General features: G+C 39.0%; 1 protein-coding gene across 30 annotated transcripts in view; it reads right to left on the bottom strand.

Moving 5' to 3' along the window:
• Window positions 1-19,685, bottom strand: part of KCNMA1 (potassium calcium-activated channel subfamily M alpha 1) — a 416,512-nt gene that overhangs the window by 225,200 nt on the left and 171,627 nt on the right. For all 30 annotated transcript variants that reach the window (XM_064145471.1, XM_064145472.1, XM_064145474.1 and 27 more), the window contains exon 3: window positions 6,823-6,884. In XM_064145471.1, the coding sequence (XP_064001541.1) occupies window positions 6,823-6,884 (62 nt within the window). The remainder of the gene's footprint in view (window positions 1-6,822; window positions 6,885-19,685) is intronic.

Raw genomic sequence — 19,685 nt, 5'->3', positions numbered from 1 at the left:
CCCTTGCCACTCTGCAGGCTTAGATTCTCAGAGCAACAACACGATCTTTTTCTTTCAGTGTCCCAAGACACAGTCTCCTTTACATTACAGAAGACATACCAATCAAATAGTCTAATAGTCCTACATAATAATCAAATAGTCCTAGATAATAATCAAATAGTCAAACAGTCCTACCAACGAGGCTATCACCAAATATACGTACAACTGAGATAGCAGGTATTTTATTTTCTTCCAAGCTCATTTTTGCAGGAAATTCCACAACCACTCTAGGTTATCTATTCCAGTATTTCACTGCTGTCACAGCTATCAAACATTCCTTAAGATCCAAACTAAATCACCACGGAGGTGACCTTTGGGTAGTTTTCCATTTATCTCTTGAAATGGTGCCATGTCTGCTCTCCCTGCATCACTAAGTGGAGCGTTTTTTAATTCCCTAGGCTAAAAAAAAACCCTTTCCCAATAATCACTCCTCAGTCCTTCAACTTAGCTGGTACAAGAAATTTCTTAGACTTTTCTGCTAGTTTGAGCCTAGCTAGAACATTTTGGTAGAGAAGGATTAGATTACAGGCTGTGAAAGAGAAACAGGAAGATGTCAACTTCACTCATAGGCTTGCTGAGAAGTATAAGAACAAGAATCCAAACATAGATAGGAGTCATTCTTCTACTTGGGAGCTCTGAGATGCATTTTTCTCTCTAGCCTCTCTGCCATCTCTCTGATTAATCCACTTTGCTTCCTAATCCCCTGGCTGAACCTCCATTCTTCCTTGGGACTGGGGTAAGGTTGAGAGGGGTGGGAGAAGGTGGAAGGGCAGTTGGGAGCCTCTCCTGGGGACTCAGATTTCTGGGAGGGCTGTTGTGTTTCTGTAGTACCTTTTATCTTGTACATTTCTGTATATACTGTAAATATCTATACATTGTGCTAAGCTGTAAATATAAGCTTCATTCAAACTTCCAGAGCCGGCTGAGTCTAGTCTGGGTGATTTCTAAAGTGTGGAGGGGCAGGGAACACCCAAACCATCACAACTTTTCATTATACTTGTTTTTCCCCAGACTCTCTCATTAGCTTGTCTAGTTTTGATACAGTGATGTAGAAAAAGAAGCACGCTTTAAGGCCTGACCAAGGCTTAACATAGTCTTCTGGTACTAGTCTACAAACTGCACCACTGTGAAATTTTTCCTTTCCTTGGCACAAAAAAACTGAAAGCAAGGCTTGAGTGCAAAATCCTCCTTCCTCTGAAAGTTTTCTTATGCAACTAATAGCCTGCAGCTAGCAGGCGATTCAAATTAGACATCACTTAATTTGGCCTTCAAATTTCTACACCTAGAGGTAGAGAGCAACATACCATGCTCTCCTGTAAACATGCCAGCGACACAAATGTTTGCCAGTACTGAGACAAATTTAATTGTTATCCAGTGGAAACTGGACAAGGAAAAATTAATACTGAAAGGCATTAGCAAATTCCACCTAGTCCTTAAAAAATCTATCTGATTCTTGAAATATAATACTCTCATTTATCCAGCTAATATTCTAACAGCACTGGAAATTTCAACTGTGTAAGAATTTTCCTGTGAAAAAATGAGGACTCACCTTCCTGAAGTCCAACACTTAAGCCTGTTATGTTCAGTATAAACACTATTAATTCAAGATACAGATATTCACACAGAGACCTATTAGGTAACACCGTGATACAAATAAAGTAATTAACTATCAGTGTGTGTATAGAGTTTTGCTGTTTAAAATTGCTGCACTATTTTTGGACTAGCAAAGCCATACAATCCTGAACTTCAGTGACTCCCTAGCACGCAACTGACAGCAGTTACAAAGCAGCTTTGCAGAAAAGGATCTGATGATCTTGGTATATAAGTTGACTATAAGCCTGCAATGCCAAATTCAGAGACACAGCAGCATCAGAGCAGCCTTCGGTCTCTGAAGGTAAATTAGAAAGTCTAAAGACAGGAGGAGTCTCCCTTGGAAGAGGAAGATGATTACATTAGAGACCATCTAATCAAGTTGGACACCCACAAATCTATGGGAACCAGTGTGATGCACCCACAAGTTCTGAGGGAGCCTGACACTATCCATCATCTTGAAAGGTTACAAAGAACAGGAGGTGAATGAAGATTGAAGGAAAGACAGTGTCACTCCCTGCATCTGATAAAGGGTGGTAATTTTCCTTGCCTTTCTTTTTGTTGTTAATGTATTTGTAAAAACTATTTTTGTTACCCCTCACAGGAGCTGCCAGGCTGAGTTCTAGCTGGGCTTTTGCCCTTCTTCTGTCCTCTCTGCACGGCCTAACTAAATCCCTGTACTTTTTTCAATTGCATTATCCTATACTCTTGAACAACTAATCCACAATCCTAAACAGACCAAGTCTCTTACTCCCACAGAGCAGAATGTGATCAGTGTCAATGAAATCTTACTTTGTGGTGGCTGAAAGTACATCTTCAGACTCTTTCTCTCATCACAGCATTGATAAAATGCATATGGAAATAAGGAAAATCTGCAGAGTCACTTTTGACAGCTTCAGAAACATTGAAAAGTACAAGGAATGTATAGGATAGACACAAAGCTCATTTTAAAAAATCCATTTAGAAATCAAATCACACATCAGAAAAAGGCCATTTCCCTTATGGTATATTGAAGACAAATTCTGTAGGTTTACATTTTGGAAGTATTCAAGTGGGTATAAGATATAGATAAAGGAGATTTTCTATTATCAGTGTGCAAAAGAAGCAAGTACTTCTGAAATCTCAGATATGCAAAGACATAAATAACATTAAGAAATTAGAGTTGCCTATCAGCTGAGCTACTTTATTTTCTACACATATAAAGAAATAAAGCTGTCTGATTAAGAATGCAACACTTGAGAACAAGCTCAAGGCTTGGCATGGATCTATACGTCTGTGTGTATGTTTGTATAAATCTCCCTATTCACAGTGCCACTGCTGCTCTTACATCCAGCTGTTTTACACTCATTGCCAGATGGCACTTTGGTGTACAACTCCAATCAAGCACAATATGTGACACAGTAGTAAAAAAAACCAGTACACTGATGCCTCTGAAAATAAAAACTCAGGAAAACTACTCTGAAAAGCACATGTGACTAGAACATATCAAGCAAGCAGTGAATGTTCTTACATTTTCACTTTGCCTCTGATGAGCTTTGCTACTTCTACACTGACAGCAGTTTCCAGTGAAGGAAGTCCAGTAAATGAGGTAAACCTCAAGAGCCAGGGTATTGTTAACTGCTCATTAGAAAGCAGTTCTCTGGCAAAAACAAAATGAAAATCAATGCCTATAAAAATTTAGATTTATGGTGGCATTTCACATTGTATTGTACCCCAGAATAGGAAGCAAAACCAGAGTATCAAAGGATACTCACATCACAAACAATCTCCATTTTATTGTCATTGTAAGAAGTAGTAAATGGGAGCTGTTGCTGTCTTAGTGAGTCCTCTGCTAGTGCTTTTACTCACCATGCCTAAAGACAATCATGACTAGCAAATATCATTCCCTACTCTGTTGGAGTCACTAACTCAGTAAAATATGTGGAAGGCAGCATGACAAACATAACCAGAAAAGAGCAATTCATCTTTAATGCCAATGCAAATAAAACTCAGAGAAGTATTTCTATGTGCTAAAACACCTTTCACAAGCAGAAAAAGAAACAGAAGTGGGCACAGGAAGAGAAGTCTGTTACAACTAAACATGTATGGAACATGAAGAAGTATTGGCACTCATCAAGTTCTAGTCTACTGCAGCATATTCATCACACTCTGGAGAACCAACTCAAGACTGCACATCAAGGCAGATTATGTTCTTAAGAATTAAGAAAAAAATCCATTATTTCTTCACCTTGAGAAAGTAAATTATATAAAATTTTAAAGGAACTGGGAAAGAATCATCATTAGCCCTAGTCTATATTAAAATGAGTTACTTCCTTAATCAAAAATACTCTAAGTCAATTCTTATGACTTCATAGAATGTTCTGCTACTATTCAAACTAAAGCTGGAAAACAAATATTAAAGCGAACAAAACTCTAAAAGTAAAGAAGTAATTATTTGGTTATTTGTTAATTAAAGATTAAAATAATTCATGCTACTGATACATTATATTATCTGCTTGACACATGTTCATGTTTAATTGCTATTTCCAATATTTAATATCACCATTGTTCCAAAAAAACAGTATTTTATGAATGAAATTCTACAAGTAAAGGGATGAAAGCATTTAGTCCTCACTAAAAGTGAGAGATTTCCTACCAGAACGTGACAGGATTCAATTGACAGGATGCCAGCAGCAACTTCTCTTCTAAATATAGTCTCGATTTAAAGACTGAAATATTCCATTAATTGCTACTATGCATCACTGAAAATGTACATATTCACTTTAAAGAAAAAAGTTCTTCTATATATTTTGCAGTATTAGGAGACTATGATTGAACCTGGTGACTTGTAAGTAGAAGCATTTAATAAACAAATATTCTTAGTGAAGGGTACTGAAACAATCCCCCACTTCAAAATTAATGACCTTAATTCTTTCCACTAAGAATGATTCTTTTTGTGATTTAAGTTACAACATTCCTTAAAAAACAACCATTGCTTCTTACCAGGAAAAGTCAACTCATATTAGATCAGATGTATTGGCTCACAACTGTGCCCACATTTCATAAGGGAGTACGATGCAAGGATCTCCAAGTTTGTGCTAGAACCACAGTTAGTACAGATGTATTATGGCAACAGAGAGCTGCTTACTTGGCTCCGCTGAGATGCAGGACTAACTGGTACGGATGATGAAACCATACTATTTTCTGACCTCATCATGCACTTAAGGATCTTAAATAGACTGATATGTAGCTACATTTGATGAGACGTTGCTGAAATAGGTCTTGAGTCAGCTGATTACAATACAAAAGAAATGAGAAAGTAAGCCAAAACAAACCAATCCAACATAAAAATCCCCACAACAAATCTACCAAAAAAATCCCAAACAACCAAAAACATAACAAAAAACCCTACCCACATACAAAGAGAGACAAAGACATGTGTGTGGGGAGAAAGCAGGGTAACAGAAAGGGCTTTTTTAAAAAGGAAGTGTGCAACTGGACAACATTAAAATGAAGTCGCAGAATTTAAACTGCATCCAAAAGCTAAATGCCAGCTGAAAACCCACAGAAACCTACAATCAAAACATGGCTCTATCCCCACTGAAAGATCAGCCAAAAAGCTCATAGTACTACATGGATCAGGTGGCCCATGGAGAGCTTGTGCACACCAATGTCCCTTGTTGTCAGTTTTCCTGATTTCCACAATGCAATACCTAAAATCACCACATAATCCATTAGTTTCACAACAGACAATCGTTCCAACAAACAGCTGCATTTTGTTGGTCTGAAATTGCAATTGAAGTAGAAACAGGTTTTATCCTATTTGACATTTTTTACCTAGAAATGTTAGGCACCCAGAAGCTTTGCCATTGTGCTTTAAAAAGGTCTTTAAAATATTGTCAGAAAATCACCACCTTATCTGCTTCAGTGGCGAAGCAGATTCTTATTCAAGAAAACAACGTTACAATTCCAGGAACATTCACCATAATGGTAAGAAGGAAAAAAAAAGTGTTTTCGTTTCAAGGGAGCTCAAGATAGACTTTGAGTTTTCTCACCACTGGGTTCTCCTTCACAAAATCTCTGCCTTAGTTATTTGTGTTATGCTTGACACATGTAGGCTACAATGGCATTGCCTGAAACACCCAATACAGAGCTGGCATCAAGCATGCCTTTACTAGTGCTAGCACCTAAGTGTCAGTGTGTACAGGTGTCAACAGTCAAATGCCTGCTTTTGTGAGTCGTGTGACCACTGCCATTACAGTCAGCTAGGCTGGTGACTTCAGCACACTATCTTAACCCTTGCATTAATGGCAATACTAAAACTAGTACAGCAAAAAGCAGCCCATAGGTAGTATTAGAGCTTTAAAATGCTGTTAATACTTCAGAAAATCATCCTCCCCACAGCAACTAGATTCAAAAGAATAATATTTTAATATTATATTTAAAGAATACCTTTTTAATGGTTTCTTCTGCATTAGGCTACTGATTAGCCTGTTACACCACTGAGAGTGTTGAGCTTGATATGAAAACACAGGTGGAGTATGAGAGAGGATATTCTTAGTTACACTGGTTTGTATCAAATCACCACAGAGCCTAAAATACCAGGATGAAATTTCCTATTGCCTGGGCAAAACTGTAACAATATATGACAATAATGATGGAAATCTGGGGGGAAAAAAAATGTTCTGATGCTTTGCAGATTTTTACTGGCTCACCTTATCTTGTGAGAAATCTATCAAACCCAGGAGCCGGAAATGTGAACAGACATGCAAGATGCGATGCTCACACCATCAAGTTCATTCAGAGTTTAGCAGAGATGCTTCTGTCAGTCTCCTAAGACCTTCTTTGCCTGGAAACTGTACTTTTCAGCAAATAGTCTTCCCTTTGTTTCTTATCCTAGTCTTGATTTTGAAAGATTCTACATTTCCCAATGAACAAAAACCTGTAATTTTGCAACAGTATATATAATTTCAATACAGGAAGTATATCTTCTCTCTATTCATTTCATGAATCCAATGTGACTGTGTTTGGTCTAGTGTATATAAGATCTTTTTCCCATTACTGAGTTATTTTAGCAGAGCATTCACTATTACAACATTGTTTGCACTCAGGTGATGAGACCAAGCTTTGATTTGAAGTAGATGAATGGAGCAACTTAAAGATGTGCAACTACTGTAAGAAAAGAGGGAAAGGAAGATGTAGCAGAATACTCACTTTGACGAATCTATGAAGTATATTACAAGAGCACCAATACTAAGAGCGAAGACTAAGACAACCTACAAAATAAAAGAAGAGAGTAATTATTCAGAAGTGTTGGAGTGAAACCTGCTTTCCTTAACAAACAAAAAAGGGCAATGAAAATAAACCATAACATTTTCTTCTTGTTTTGGCTGTTATTTTCTTTAGAAAGCTTCTCCTCCATGCATTTCAAACATTATATACTATCACTGAGTGCTTCCTTGCATTGAAAAAGAGACAGAATTTGAACTCTCAATCTGGGAAAAATCTTCCAAGACACTGCTATCATAATTCATATAACTGCCACTAAAATACAAGTATCTAAACTTTGCAAGAAGCTCCAAATACCCATCTACACCAAACGGTGATGTGTGTATGCAAAACTCTATCATTCCTCCGCTATAACTTCCCTGATTTTAAACCAAGGCTTGTTTTCTCTTCTGTTGCATTGCAGTTGACATCTCCCAAAATCACAGAAAGGGCATCAGAAAAGAATGGTATCTTAAATTCTATTTTTATCCTGCTTGCAAAGAAACTTGTTTTTTCTTTGTGAAGTAACAGAAGCATTGAGCTGAAACTGAATACGTCAAGTGTGTGAAGAAAAGCAAGACCTGACCCAATCATGTTAATGCAGTATTACAATCAAATGAAAAAGAAAATTACTATGTTTCCATGCTATACAAAATGATCCTCAGGTGCAAGTTTTTCTTCCATGTTCCCAGCTAAAAAAGCTGAAGGCAAACTTGGTTATTCTAATCCATGAGAGACAATTGCCGAGTCTAGTTGTGGATTTGGATTAGTCTTTGTCAGAGGGGCATGGGAGAGAATATGTAATCTGGGAACTTATGATGCTTGAAAAAAAAGCATGAACATAGACAAGCTGATGCTCCAAACTTCCAGCACCTAGAATCTAAGGGAGGAAAAAGGCACATGCAAATTACTGCCTTTTCAAATAGGCCATGAGAAGAAGTTGCTTCCTCTATTTATTATTCTAATGCATTTGGCACAACATTGCAATTGCTACACATCTATTATAACTTCTCTCTGTCTGGCAGCAAAGACTCTTTTCATTTATAACAACTTATTGTTTGTTTGAGAAATGTGAAGTTATATGCTAGCAGCTATGCTGACTAAACACTTAGTATCAAGCCAAAAATAAACACCAATCCAATTAAAGAAGGGGGAAAGCAAACCACGGAATAGTTGCCACCTATCCTTAAAAAAAAAACACATAAAAATACAAATTTATTTACAGTGCCCAAAAAAACTGTACAATGCCTTTTATAGGCAGGAGTCAGGTAAAGAGCAAATGAAAGCCAATTAAAGAGAACTGTAAAAATGCTTTGTTACATACTGCTAGCAAGTTGCTCCAGAAGAGCTTTGACTGCTCTGTTGCAGTCAAACTGCAGTAAAGCTTTAAGCATCCGCAGAAAGGGAAGAGAGGGTGGGGAAGGGAGAACTAAACAAAGAGACAACAACAACAACAAAAAAATGAAGCAAAACAACCAACCAACCTCTGGAAATTTTATTAAGAGAGCAACAACATCATAAAATTGCAGGGAAAGTATAGAGTCATTGAGAAAATACTTCCAAAAGTAAGCCTGCCCAGATTTCCTTACTAGATCTACGTAACAAAAGGATACAGTGATAACCCAAGGGGTGGCACTGTTTCCCTTTACAACTTGCACCGAACTCGTCCCGGTACTACTGAAGAAGGATGGGACAACGGAAAGGCTGTTTACGGTAGGGGAGAGCTAGGGTTCCTACCTCCACAGCAACAAGTAATGTAAGGACACTACTGCAGGAACTTCAATCTCTGGTTACTATGCAGTATCTGAATGTTCCAGAGAACAGGGACCAGAAGTCACTTAGCAAATTCTTCCTTGTACAGATCAGAACTATCCAGACATCATTAAAGTAAGATAGCATAAACCTCAAAAGTAAAGCAAGAAATTTAAGAAAAATGAGTTGTCCATTGTTATGTTCCTCTTAAGTGTTAAAATAAGAAGCACAAGGAAAAAAGCAACAACGTTCAGGAGTCCTGTAACCTCCAGTACTTTAGGGCATCCAAGAGTCAGTCCTTTGTTATCTGATATCAATCTGTTGCATACTGTTCCTCAGAAATATCTGTATGAAATACTTATTCTAAGGTTAATTTTTTCAGCACTAAGCCTACGGCACTTCATGGAATACATTAAGTAGTTCATTATTAATACTTTTATAGTCAGTTTTAATTTCTAAATCCACACAGTCAACTACAGAACTATTTAACTTCTTCATAAAAGGCTTTAAAATAAGACTCTATTAGCTTTTATATTTCAAAGTATTTCAGGAGAATACAAATTATTTATTACCATAAGACTACATCCTCAAGAATCTACTAATTTTCCAACATCAATTTGCCTTAGTAGTATGTCAGTAGACTGAGATTTCAATGTAACTTGAATGAAAATTTACATACTTCAAATACAAACCCCAAGCTTCCTTTACAAATTATTCCCATTTTGATGGTTATTTTTCTAACATAAAAACAGAATTTACTTCTCTGGGTTTGTTAGGAATTATAGGATGGATGTTAGGAGGAAGTTCTTCACAGAGAGAGTGATTTGCCATTGGAATGGGCTGCCCAGGGAGGTGGTGGAGTCACCATCTCTGGAGGTGTTCAGGAAAAGCCTGGATGAGGCACTTAGTGCCATGGTCTAGCTGACTGGCTAGGGCTGGGTGCTAGGTTGGACTGGATGATCTTGGAGGTCTCTTCCAACCTGGCTGATTCTATGACTCTATGACACGCCAGTTGCAAGTTCACTCTAGGACACGCACCAGCATCTGTGCAATTGTAACAGCAAGACTTGAGCAAGTATAGACTACGGAAGAGCCAAAGTGGCTTACTTAAACTGATGTCTCATTAACTGATACCCTTTATGCAAACAACGAAATTCAGAAAGCATTCCATGTAGGCAAGGACATAAGTGCTACTAAATTATGCACCACAGCTGCTATAAGCAGCTGAGCAATTGATATCACTTAGGTTACTATAAATATAAATGGAGTAAGTGCTATTTACTATGACACAATATAGATTCTTGATCTAAAACATCAGTGTTCTCCACTCACTATTTTTGGTAGCACTTGATTAAGCTGTTTTTATTAATATTACCTTTGAATAGATCACAGTAAACTAATGCAGCTGTGTGATGTTAAATTATACAACTCATATTAATTCATCTAACCACACAGACTTCAGAACTTTTTGATTGTCAAGGCAAATAAAAAGTTAAATATGGTTTTGAAACAATCAATAGTAAATTCCCACCATACCCAGACAGCGAGGAGTGAAGATCTCTAAGATCCATAAGGAGAGCCTGGTGCTGTGCTCTGGATGGAACTGTATATTGCTGTTTTCCTGGGTTTAAATATATTGCCCCATCTCCAGTCTTTTTGCTTCTATTTCTTTACCCTGTCCCTCCCAGGCCAGTGTATAAGTAACTAAAACCACAAAGGCAGAAGTACAAAATTGCTGCCATTTTACTCTCTGAGGTCATGAATTATCAGGGACTCTTGTTGGCAGCATGGGTTCACAAAGGGCAGGTCCTGTTTGATAAACCTGTCCTCTTCCTATGACAATGTGACCTGCTTAGTATATGAAGGAAAAGCTGTGGGTACTGTTTACCTGGACATTAGTAAAGCCTTTGACTCTGTCTCGTACAGCACCCTCCTGGAGGAACTGGCTGCTCATGGCTTGGATGGGTGTGTATGCTGAATGGCTGGGCCCAAAAGCTGTGTGGAGTGCAATCCAGTTGGCAGTCAGTCAGCACTGGTGTTTGGCAGGGCTCACTGCTGGGGCCAGTTCTTTTTAATGTCTCTATAGAAAAGCCTGCATGAGAGGACTGAATGCACCCTCAATGAAGTTTGCAGTACCAGGTACAGTGTGACAAGCAGGAAGTGGAGAAGCCACACCTTGAGTACTCTGTTCAGTTCTGGGGCCCCCACTACAAGAAAGACATCGAGGGAAGGGCAACAAAGCTGGTGAAGGGTCTAGAGAACAGGAGTGAATGAGGGAACTGGAGTTGTTTAGTCAGGAGAAAAGGAGGGTGAGTGGGACACCTTCTCACCCTCTAGCTGAAAAGCGGTTGTAAAGAGTTAGGTGCCAGGCTCTTCCCCCTAGTAACAAGAGATAGGAGAACGACCTCAAGTTGCTCCAGGGAAGGTTTAGACGGGATATCAGAAGAAACATCTTCACTGAAAGGGTTCTCAAACCCTATAACAGGCTGACCAGGGAGCTGGTTTAATCTCCAATTCTGGAGGTGTTTAAAAGACATGCAGATGTGGTGGTAAGGGGCACAGTTTAGCACTGGCCATCTTAGAGTTAGACAACATTTGGACTCAATGATTTAGATCTTCTCCAACTAAAACGATTTGAAAATTCTACAAATAGTTCCTCGTTTTGTCTTCTTTTTTTAATACTAAGTCATTTTTTTCCCTCAGCTTTCCACTGACATATTGAAAAGAAAATGAACATTTCTGTTCAATCCATAAATTTGACAAGATTGAGATTTTCTAATTAGTGAAAAAATACAAGAGAAAAAGTCCCATCTGTTAACAGTGTTCTCTAGCGTGCAGTTAATTAGGTTTGTTTGGAGAGTGCCTGGCAATAAGACCAATTAAAGTGCATGCAACTTTTCCAATTCAGTATTTCATCTCCTTAGTCAAAAAATCAGCAGTACTTTCTATCACAATGTGTTCTTTTCTAGAGCTAACTGCACAGCATTATATATATGTAAATATGCATGTGTGTGCACACACATACATACATATATATATATATATATACATGGAGGTGGCATTTTGGGTGGCTTTGGTTGTTTTATTTTTGCTCCTTCCAACCTAAAGCATCAAGGAAAGAGTCTTACTCTTTCTGGTGTAGCACCTACACAAAAAAAAAACCCAAATCAGACATCTCCACTTGAGCATTGAATATCTTTAAAGCATAAAAGTGCCACTAACTTATAGAATTAAAATGGCCTCAAAGTCATAGCCAGAATCTGTATACTCAATATAGAAAAAAAAAAATCTAACTATAAGGGTTAAAGAATAGGGAATTTATTACCTGAAATGAAAAAGGAAATCAAGTAAGTAATCATTTGCCAACAGTTACCACACTCCTGTATCTGAAATACCACAATACAGAAATGAAAATTAATAAACTATTAAAAAATACTTGTGGTAAATGCTATCTTTTTAAATTAAGCAATTTTTGTATTTTTAAGTGGTATTTCTTTAAAACAAATGAAAAACCAAACCCCAAGCAAATTAATTTCACTGCTCATCTCTTTACTTCATCGTAGTATATTCCTCATTAGTCCCCATCAACAATTTTTTACCTGAACAACGACACAAGAGAACATGTAAAAAAAAAAAATCAAAGGAAAATAAGATGGAAATGAAACAATGGTGATAAAAAGGCCAAAAAAAGAGTAAAATAACAGGGTAAGGAAAAGGCTGTGCCTTCTAAATTATGAAATCTGAAATGTGTGTCTAGAGATAAGGGTTTGGGGTAAAAACAAGCACTAGCAATTGCTCTCAGGAAGAAGTAAAATTGCAAATGTGGACCTTATGAGTATTTAGGCATGATTCTGAAATCCATAGTGTGTTGTTACCATGTCATACATACCAACACTGCTGCTAAAGGAACTTCAACTTTTATTGCAATGTCCTAAGAAATATCTAAAAGGAACTTCTTTGCGAATGGATTGCTTCAAGGATACCATTTAATGACATTATCTACCTTACACACTCAAATTATAAATCCACATTTTATGGCAGACAAAAGGAATCCTCACATTTCTCAGTCATTTAGACATTAGTCTGACAAGCAACCTATAAAACAGACACTTGTGCCAATAAATGTTGGAAGAGAAATTAGAGGATTAATTCAAAGAGGTTAGTTCCTCTTGCCAAGGTTTTATGGTCAAACGAGCTGTGCAAGTTGTTTTACTCAGATTCACTGTTATTATTTCTAAATTCTCAAATAGCAGATCTCTACATAGAAACATTTTCACATAATCACAGCATGTTGGGGGTTGGGAGAGACCGCCAGGGACCATCAAGCTCAAACCCTCTGCCAAAGCAGGATCACCTAGAGCAGGCTACACAGGAATGCATCCAGGCAAGTTTTGAAAGTCTTCACAGAAGGAGACTCCACAACCTCTCTTCTCAACTGTTCCGATTCTTTGTCACAAGACACATGCAGCAAAGGGGGAGGCATTTGTGGAAATAGTCTCTGAAGACATGGAAAGTTCTTGGTCTCAATAAAGCCCAGTGAAATTCTATTCACAAAAAAGAAATGGTCAAATTGCTCAGCACACAATAAAGCACTTGAAAACTTGTCAACGAACATACACTAAAAGAGTATGAAAACAAGACTGTCACTGCTAACTGCATCTGATTAACTGCACAAACAGTTGACTGCTGCAGTAGTCAACACTACAGCCCTCATTTTCCATTTAGCATTACCTAATGTGGTGGGGCTTTTCTTAAACATTTTGTAAACTAATTTCCCCAATCATAGTATTTCCACTTCTGTGTCCAGAACAAACGTGGAATGTAACAACTGTTGACAGCTACAAATTAAGGAAGCCTTGTATTCATTGTCAAGTTCTGTTATAGATCTAGGAAAAGCTACAGCTGTTTTTATAAACTTCTAAAGAGAAGTAGCCATCAACAATGTGACTTTTTTAAACAGGGATCACTACACCTGCAGAGATTTCCATGCTGATTTGTAGAAGCCCACTGTTCCTCAAGTCACAAGGTCTACCCAGTGATTAGGCACAGCTTACTGGTCTAGTTGACTGGCTAGGGCTGGGTGAAAGGTTGGACTGGATGATCTCAGAGGTTTCTTCCAATCTGGTCGATTCTAAGATTCTAAGGTACAGTTACTGCCAATACCAATACCTACTAACTGCACCAGAAACTTTTTTGTGGCAATGAAATTAAGTATCAAATAATGGACATCAATTAGGGTTTCCCTTTTTCTCTGATGTTGTCCTTCAGTCATCCTTCCAAAACTGACAGCTTTTACTGATAAAGGAAGATCTCTCTTATACCAACCTGCTTTAAAGACTGAAAAAGTGACCTTTTTTGATCATTCTGAATGAAATCAAACCTATTTAATCAACCAGCTTTATGTGAGAAATTGTAAACACAAAAAGCTGCCTTTAATTAGCATGCAGAAGAAAACTATGTAGGGAGCAAATCTGAGCAATGACTGGAAACTGGCACCAGCTAGATTTCAGACACTGTACTAAATTGAGATATCTGATAATTCTAAACAAGAGAATTCACCTTATCTCACTGGAAAACAGAAAACAAGAACAGCCTAACATTTTTCCAGGGGCTATTTCAAAATATAATTCTAATCAGAACTCTCAATTGACCAGGGAAATGTAAATATAGACAAATGTGAGCTCTTTTGTTTTTAGACTAATTTGAACTGAAAAGCCTGCCAATTAATTCTCTGACAGAGTCATTAATCATGTGATATGAGATCTCAGTGTAATTAGATAATACAATTTAGCAGTTTCACTGGAGCAGTAGTGAAATGTTCAGGGTTGTGGTGATCTCAGTTTGCAGGGAGGAAAGCCATTCGCAACGGGCTTTGGAAGTAAACAGAACAAACATTCATACAGTATACTGATGGGTGGAGCACTGCTGCATAAGGAATTGGCTGGATGATTGCACACAGTGAGTGGTGATCAACAGCACAACGTCCACCTGGAGCCCAGTGACAAGTGGCATTCCTCAGGGGTCAGTGCTGGCACCAGTGCTGTTTAACATCTCTGTCAGCAACATGGACAGAGGAATCAGTGCACCCTCAGCATGTTTGCAGATGACACCAAGCTGTGTGGTACAGTCAACTTGCAAGAGGGCAGGGATCCATCCAGAGGGACCTGGACAGACTCATGACATTCAACAACCCAAGGTCCTGCACCTGGGTTGGTGCAATTCCAAACACAAATCCAGGCTGGGTGGCAAATGGCTGGAGAGCAGCCCTGAGGAAAAGGACCTGAGAGTCTGGGTTTAATGAAAAGCTTAACATGAACCAGCAGTATGCTCATACAGCCCAGACAGTGAACCATGTCCTGGGCTGCATCAAGAGAAGCATGACCAGCAGGGCAAGGAAGGGGATTCTGTCCCTTTACTCTGCTCTTGTCAGACCCCACCTGCAGTACTGTGTGCAGTTCTGGAGCCCCCAACACAAGAAGAACACTGAACAGCTGGAGCAAGTCCAGAGGAGGGTCACAAATATGATCAGAGGGTTGGAGCACCTCTGTTATGAAGACAGGCTATTAGAGTTGGGGCTCTTCAGCCTGGAGAAGAGGCTTCAAGAAGACCTTGTAGTAGCCTTCCAGTATCTGTATGACAGGATGAGAGCTAATGTGTTTAAACTGGCAGAGGGGAGATTCAAACTAGATGTTAGGAAGAAGTTCTTTACTTGGAGGGTGGTGAAACACTGGAATAGGTTGCCCAGGGAGGCTGCGGATGCTCCCTCCCTGGAGGTGTTCAAGGCCAGGTTGGATGAGGCCTTGAGCGACCTGTTCTAGTGGGAGGTGTCCCTGCCTCTGGCAGGGGGTTGGAACTCGATGGTCTTGAGGTCCCTTCCAACCTGAACCATTTTGTGATTCTATTCTATGATCCTACTCCTTTAAAACACATGAGCATAATTTTTCCATTTCTCTTATGCAAACTCTGCACAGGTATAGTTAGTTAGATGCTACTACAGGTGAAATCCTGATTCACAGTCTGATATAAGGCTACTCTGACATGTAGAGGGTTTTTCACACTTTGGTATTTCAGATAAAGGCACAGAAGCCTTTGATGCCATCACTTACAGGCACAGGTGATTTGCATACTGAACCATGAAGGAAATGCTGAGGATATGCTGTGAGTACTGTCAATCTGGAATTATGATTCAACATCATGTACCAGGTAAGAAATTCACATGAAGTATGAAGTGGAATCAATGATTTGCAACTGTCACTAAATACTAATGCAGAAAAAGGACGATGCAGCAAACAGGGATGTAGGCAATAACATGGCAAGCAAAGGGAAACAAGTTGTTTTAACACAACAAACCTTTACTTGTGGTGAATGCTTTTTCTGGTCTATGAGGACACAAAGACTGGTTTATTCAGCAAATTTTCCTGCAGATTATCTTTCCTGTGTTGCTATGTGGCTGTAATTCTAAAAGTGAAAGCTTTCTAATGAGCCTTTGTAATGTAATTTAAAGAAAAAAACTGTACAATTAAAGGCTTGCAGAACCAACTTCCAGTGTAATTCTGTCTTACCTTTAAAAAACAATACAGCAGTAGCCACTAAATGTGGCCTTGAACCCAACTGTTACTTCAGCTGATCCTTTTCTCTTGCTACTGAGAATACTATGTCAGGTCCTTTATCTTTCACCTGGTGTTATTGCTTTTGTTGTTTGGTGGTTGGGGGTTTTTTTTACATAATAGGAAGAGTTTAATTCTAAGACAACTGCATATACTGGGGTTCAAGAATTGTGTGTGCTGGAAGGAAAAAGAGTATCTCGTGTGAGCTACAGAAAATCTAGCAGCAAATGTTATGAGAGAGAGAGGGGTTTTCTCTGAATGAGTAGTGCAGAATCTGGCCCAGATTCAGACCAGGTAAAGTATACCACTGAAGTACAAGCTCTCTTCCTTTGTGTTTTTTAATGTGCTTTCTTTCCCTCCCTCCCTCCTGAAACTCTACTCACTGTTTATCTCCTATACAGACTTAGTCATATGCTGCTTTACTTAAAGTTTTGAAACAGGTCATCCAGAGTCTAAGGCAGAAATTCTGACAGCCATATGTGAGGAAATCACCTTTTTACCACATGCTTTTTAGATATAACAGCCATTTAAGCCCTTAGCCCAGGATGAGAAATTTCTCTCCAAGTGGTAGGCTCCTAACCGGCTCCTTTCCTCCGTGGCACTGCATCAGAAGACTCACTTCCTTGACGCTTAATCTCCTCTAAAGACATTGCTGCTATCATTCAGCAAGCATGAAGGAAAATGTAGCAGGTGAAAAAAAAGCAGCATCAACAATAAGTGGGCTACTTGGTTTTGTATCAAATCAAAATGGGCTCCACCAACGACTTCCTCCTTCTGCTACACCAGCTCAAGACCCTCCTGCTTAAGACCAAAAAAACCCAACAAACAAACAAGGAGACAATCAAAGCTAGTCCAATTAACACTTAAAAAAATGCTTATACCAAATCTGAGAAACATTTATATTCTGGTGATGACACTGCACGTGAATAAATACTAGCAAGCCTAATGCTAACAATTAATTTGCTTTCTGAAAAGCTTGGCTGACATGCTTCCTCTCTGACTCCCAGACCGAGCTGGATGAAAGATACCTTAGTATTCATAATTCCAAACACTAAATTAAGTTAAAATTCCTTTTGCTGATTGCCTAAAACCTCAGAACACCCCCCTGATCAAAACAATCTTGCAACAAAAACCTATGTAAAAGTCTGCCAAGGCAACTGAACACTGCTGACTCAGTAAGGAAGTCCACCTACTGATTCATTAACATGATTGCCAACAGCGCTGATGTATTCCTTGGATGTCTTTTCTTTAAGCAGTTTCTCCACTCATACTTTGGATTCATATTGCAGTTCCAGGTATATCAAGCATCAGGAAGACTAAACACACATCCATATCTGCTTGCATACCTGACTTGAAAGCTGCAGGTTTTTCTTAACTACAAGAGGATGTCAGTGATAAAAAAGGACTGGTCACTTGGCAGAAATAAATTTATATATTCACACTGTCAAACCAGCCCACTTGGAATTAAATCTGGCAAGGGATGTCAAACATACCAAGGAGGGCTTCTGCAAGTACATCAGTAGAAAAAGGAAGACTAGGGAAACTGTGGGACCACTAGTGAATGAGGTGGGTGACCTGGTGACAGAGGATACAGAGAAGGCATAGCTACTAAATGTCTTCTTTGTTTCAGTCTTTACTGCTAAGACCAGGCCCAGGAATCCCAGTCTCTGAAAGTAAAATAGAAAGTCTGGAGATACGAATGCTCTCCTTCATAGAAGAGAACTGTGTTACAGATCATCCAGGCAAGACAGACACTCACAAATCCATGGGACCTAATGGGATGCATCCACAAGTTCTGAGGTGGTCAGTAGATGCTACTGCTAAGACACTATGCACCATATTTGAAAGGTCATGGAGAACAGGAGAGGTGATTGAGGACTGGAGGAAAGGCAATGTCACCACAGCCTTCAAAAGGGGCAACAAAGAGAACCCAGGAAACTACAGGCCAGTCAGCCCTACCCCCATCCATGGAAAGGTTATGGAATGGCTCACTCTGGAGGTTTATCTCTAAGAATGTGGAGAAAAAGAACGTTATTGAGAGTGATCAGCATGGATTCACCAAGCAGAAATCATGCTTGGCCAATCTGATAACCTTCTATGATGGAATGACTAACAGGATAGATGAGGGAAGAGCTGTCTGCCTCAACTTGGGCATGACTTTTGACACTGTCAGCCATAACATCCTCATAGGATGAAAGAAAATTTATTTTCTTACAAGTCGATGGAGCACTGTAGCAGGCTGCCCAGAGAGTGGGAACTTTCAAAACCTGCCGGGACATGTTATAGGCTGGATGTTAGGAGGAAGTTCTTCACAGAGAGAGTGATTGGCACTGGAATGGGCTGCCCAGGGAGGTGGTGGAGTCACCATCCCTGGGGGTGTTCAAGAGAAGACTGGATGAGGCACTCAGTGCCATGGTCTAGTTGACTGGATAGGGCTGGGTTCTAGGTTGGACTGGATGATCTTGGAGGTCTCTCCCAACCTGGTTGAGTCTATAATTCTATGTTCCTGTGCATGCTTTAGGTGAACCTGCTTTATCAGGACGGTTGGACTAAACGAACCCCAGAGGTCCACACCAACCCCTACCACTCTCTGATAACAAGAACATTCTGCAGGGCTACTCCTTGATGTAAAACATGGCCAGGAAGACTGGCTTTCATGAATGAATAGACATTTGCTGGAGCGGGTGACACACACAGTTTGAACTATGCAGCTGTAAAACAGGCGCTGTGCCACTGACAGTGCGCTTGTAAGCTGCACATTAACAGAGCAAGCCATCTTATTTTTATTCCAGTTTGTTGGTGGATTAGGAGTAAATGACCACTGTACTGAATACACAGAGCATCTGTTTAGATTGTGTTAATGCTGATCACTTCTCGTATTTCCCCAGAAGAAAGCCTGTTGTGTGATTCATCAAAACTTAAGTACAACTCCCTTCCTCTTATCTATCTGAATTATGTCTGAATCAAATCTGAAAACAGCAAATCTCTGCACTAAACATTTTTAAACTGCATGAAATTAATTACATGAAAAAAAGAAAATAATTCAGACTAAACTAGTTGTAAAATAGCTTATTAATACTTCTAAATTCTGGACAAAAGTAGAATAACTATTAAACAGATGCATAAGGCTAACAGAAGCAAACCCCTTTGACTGATCTTTAGCCAAAAAGAATTAAAGATGGTAAAAGCCAAGCCCTCCAATGCCCCTCAAAAATGTAACCTTTTAGAAAAGCCTTAACTTCTAAAGCAAAAACTTTCTTAGGTAAAAAATAACAGAGAGCAGATAAAACCTTCTCCCCCAGTTTCCTCAGAATTCTATATTTATATCTAACTCTTCACTTAAGTGTACAAACAGTAGGAGTCAGTACATTCATGCATGTTCAGTCCATGTTTTCAAAAGCTTGTCCAAGGCCACAGAGGCTAGAAACTGAAAGTGTTAGAAGTTAGTTT

This window comes from Pogoniulus pusillus, chromosome 6 (genome assembly GCF_015220805.1).
Source record: "Pogoniulus pusillus isolate bPogPus1 chromosome 6, bPogPus1.pri, whole genome shotgun sequence".
In the NCBI taxonomy this organism is placed as follows: domain Eukaryota; kingdom Metazoa; phylum Chordata; class Aves; order Piciformes; family Lybiidae; genus Pogoniulus; species Pogoniulus pusillus.
This window is presented reverse-complemented; position numbering and strand designations above follow the sequence as displayed.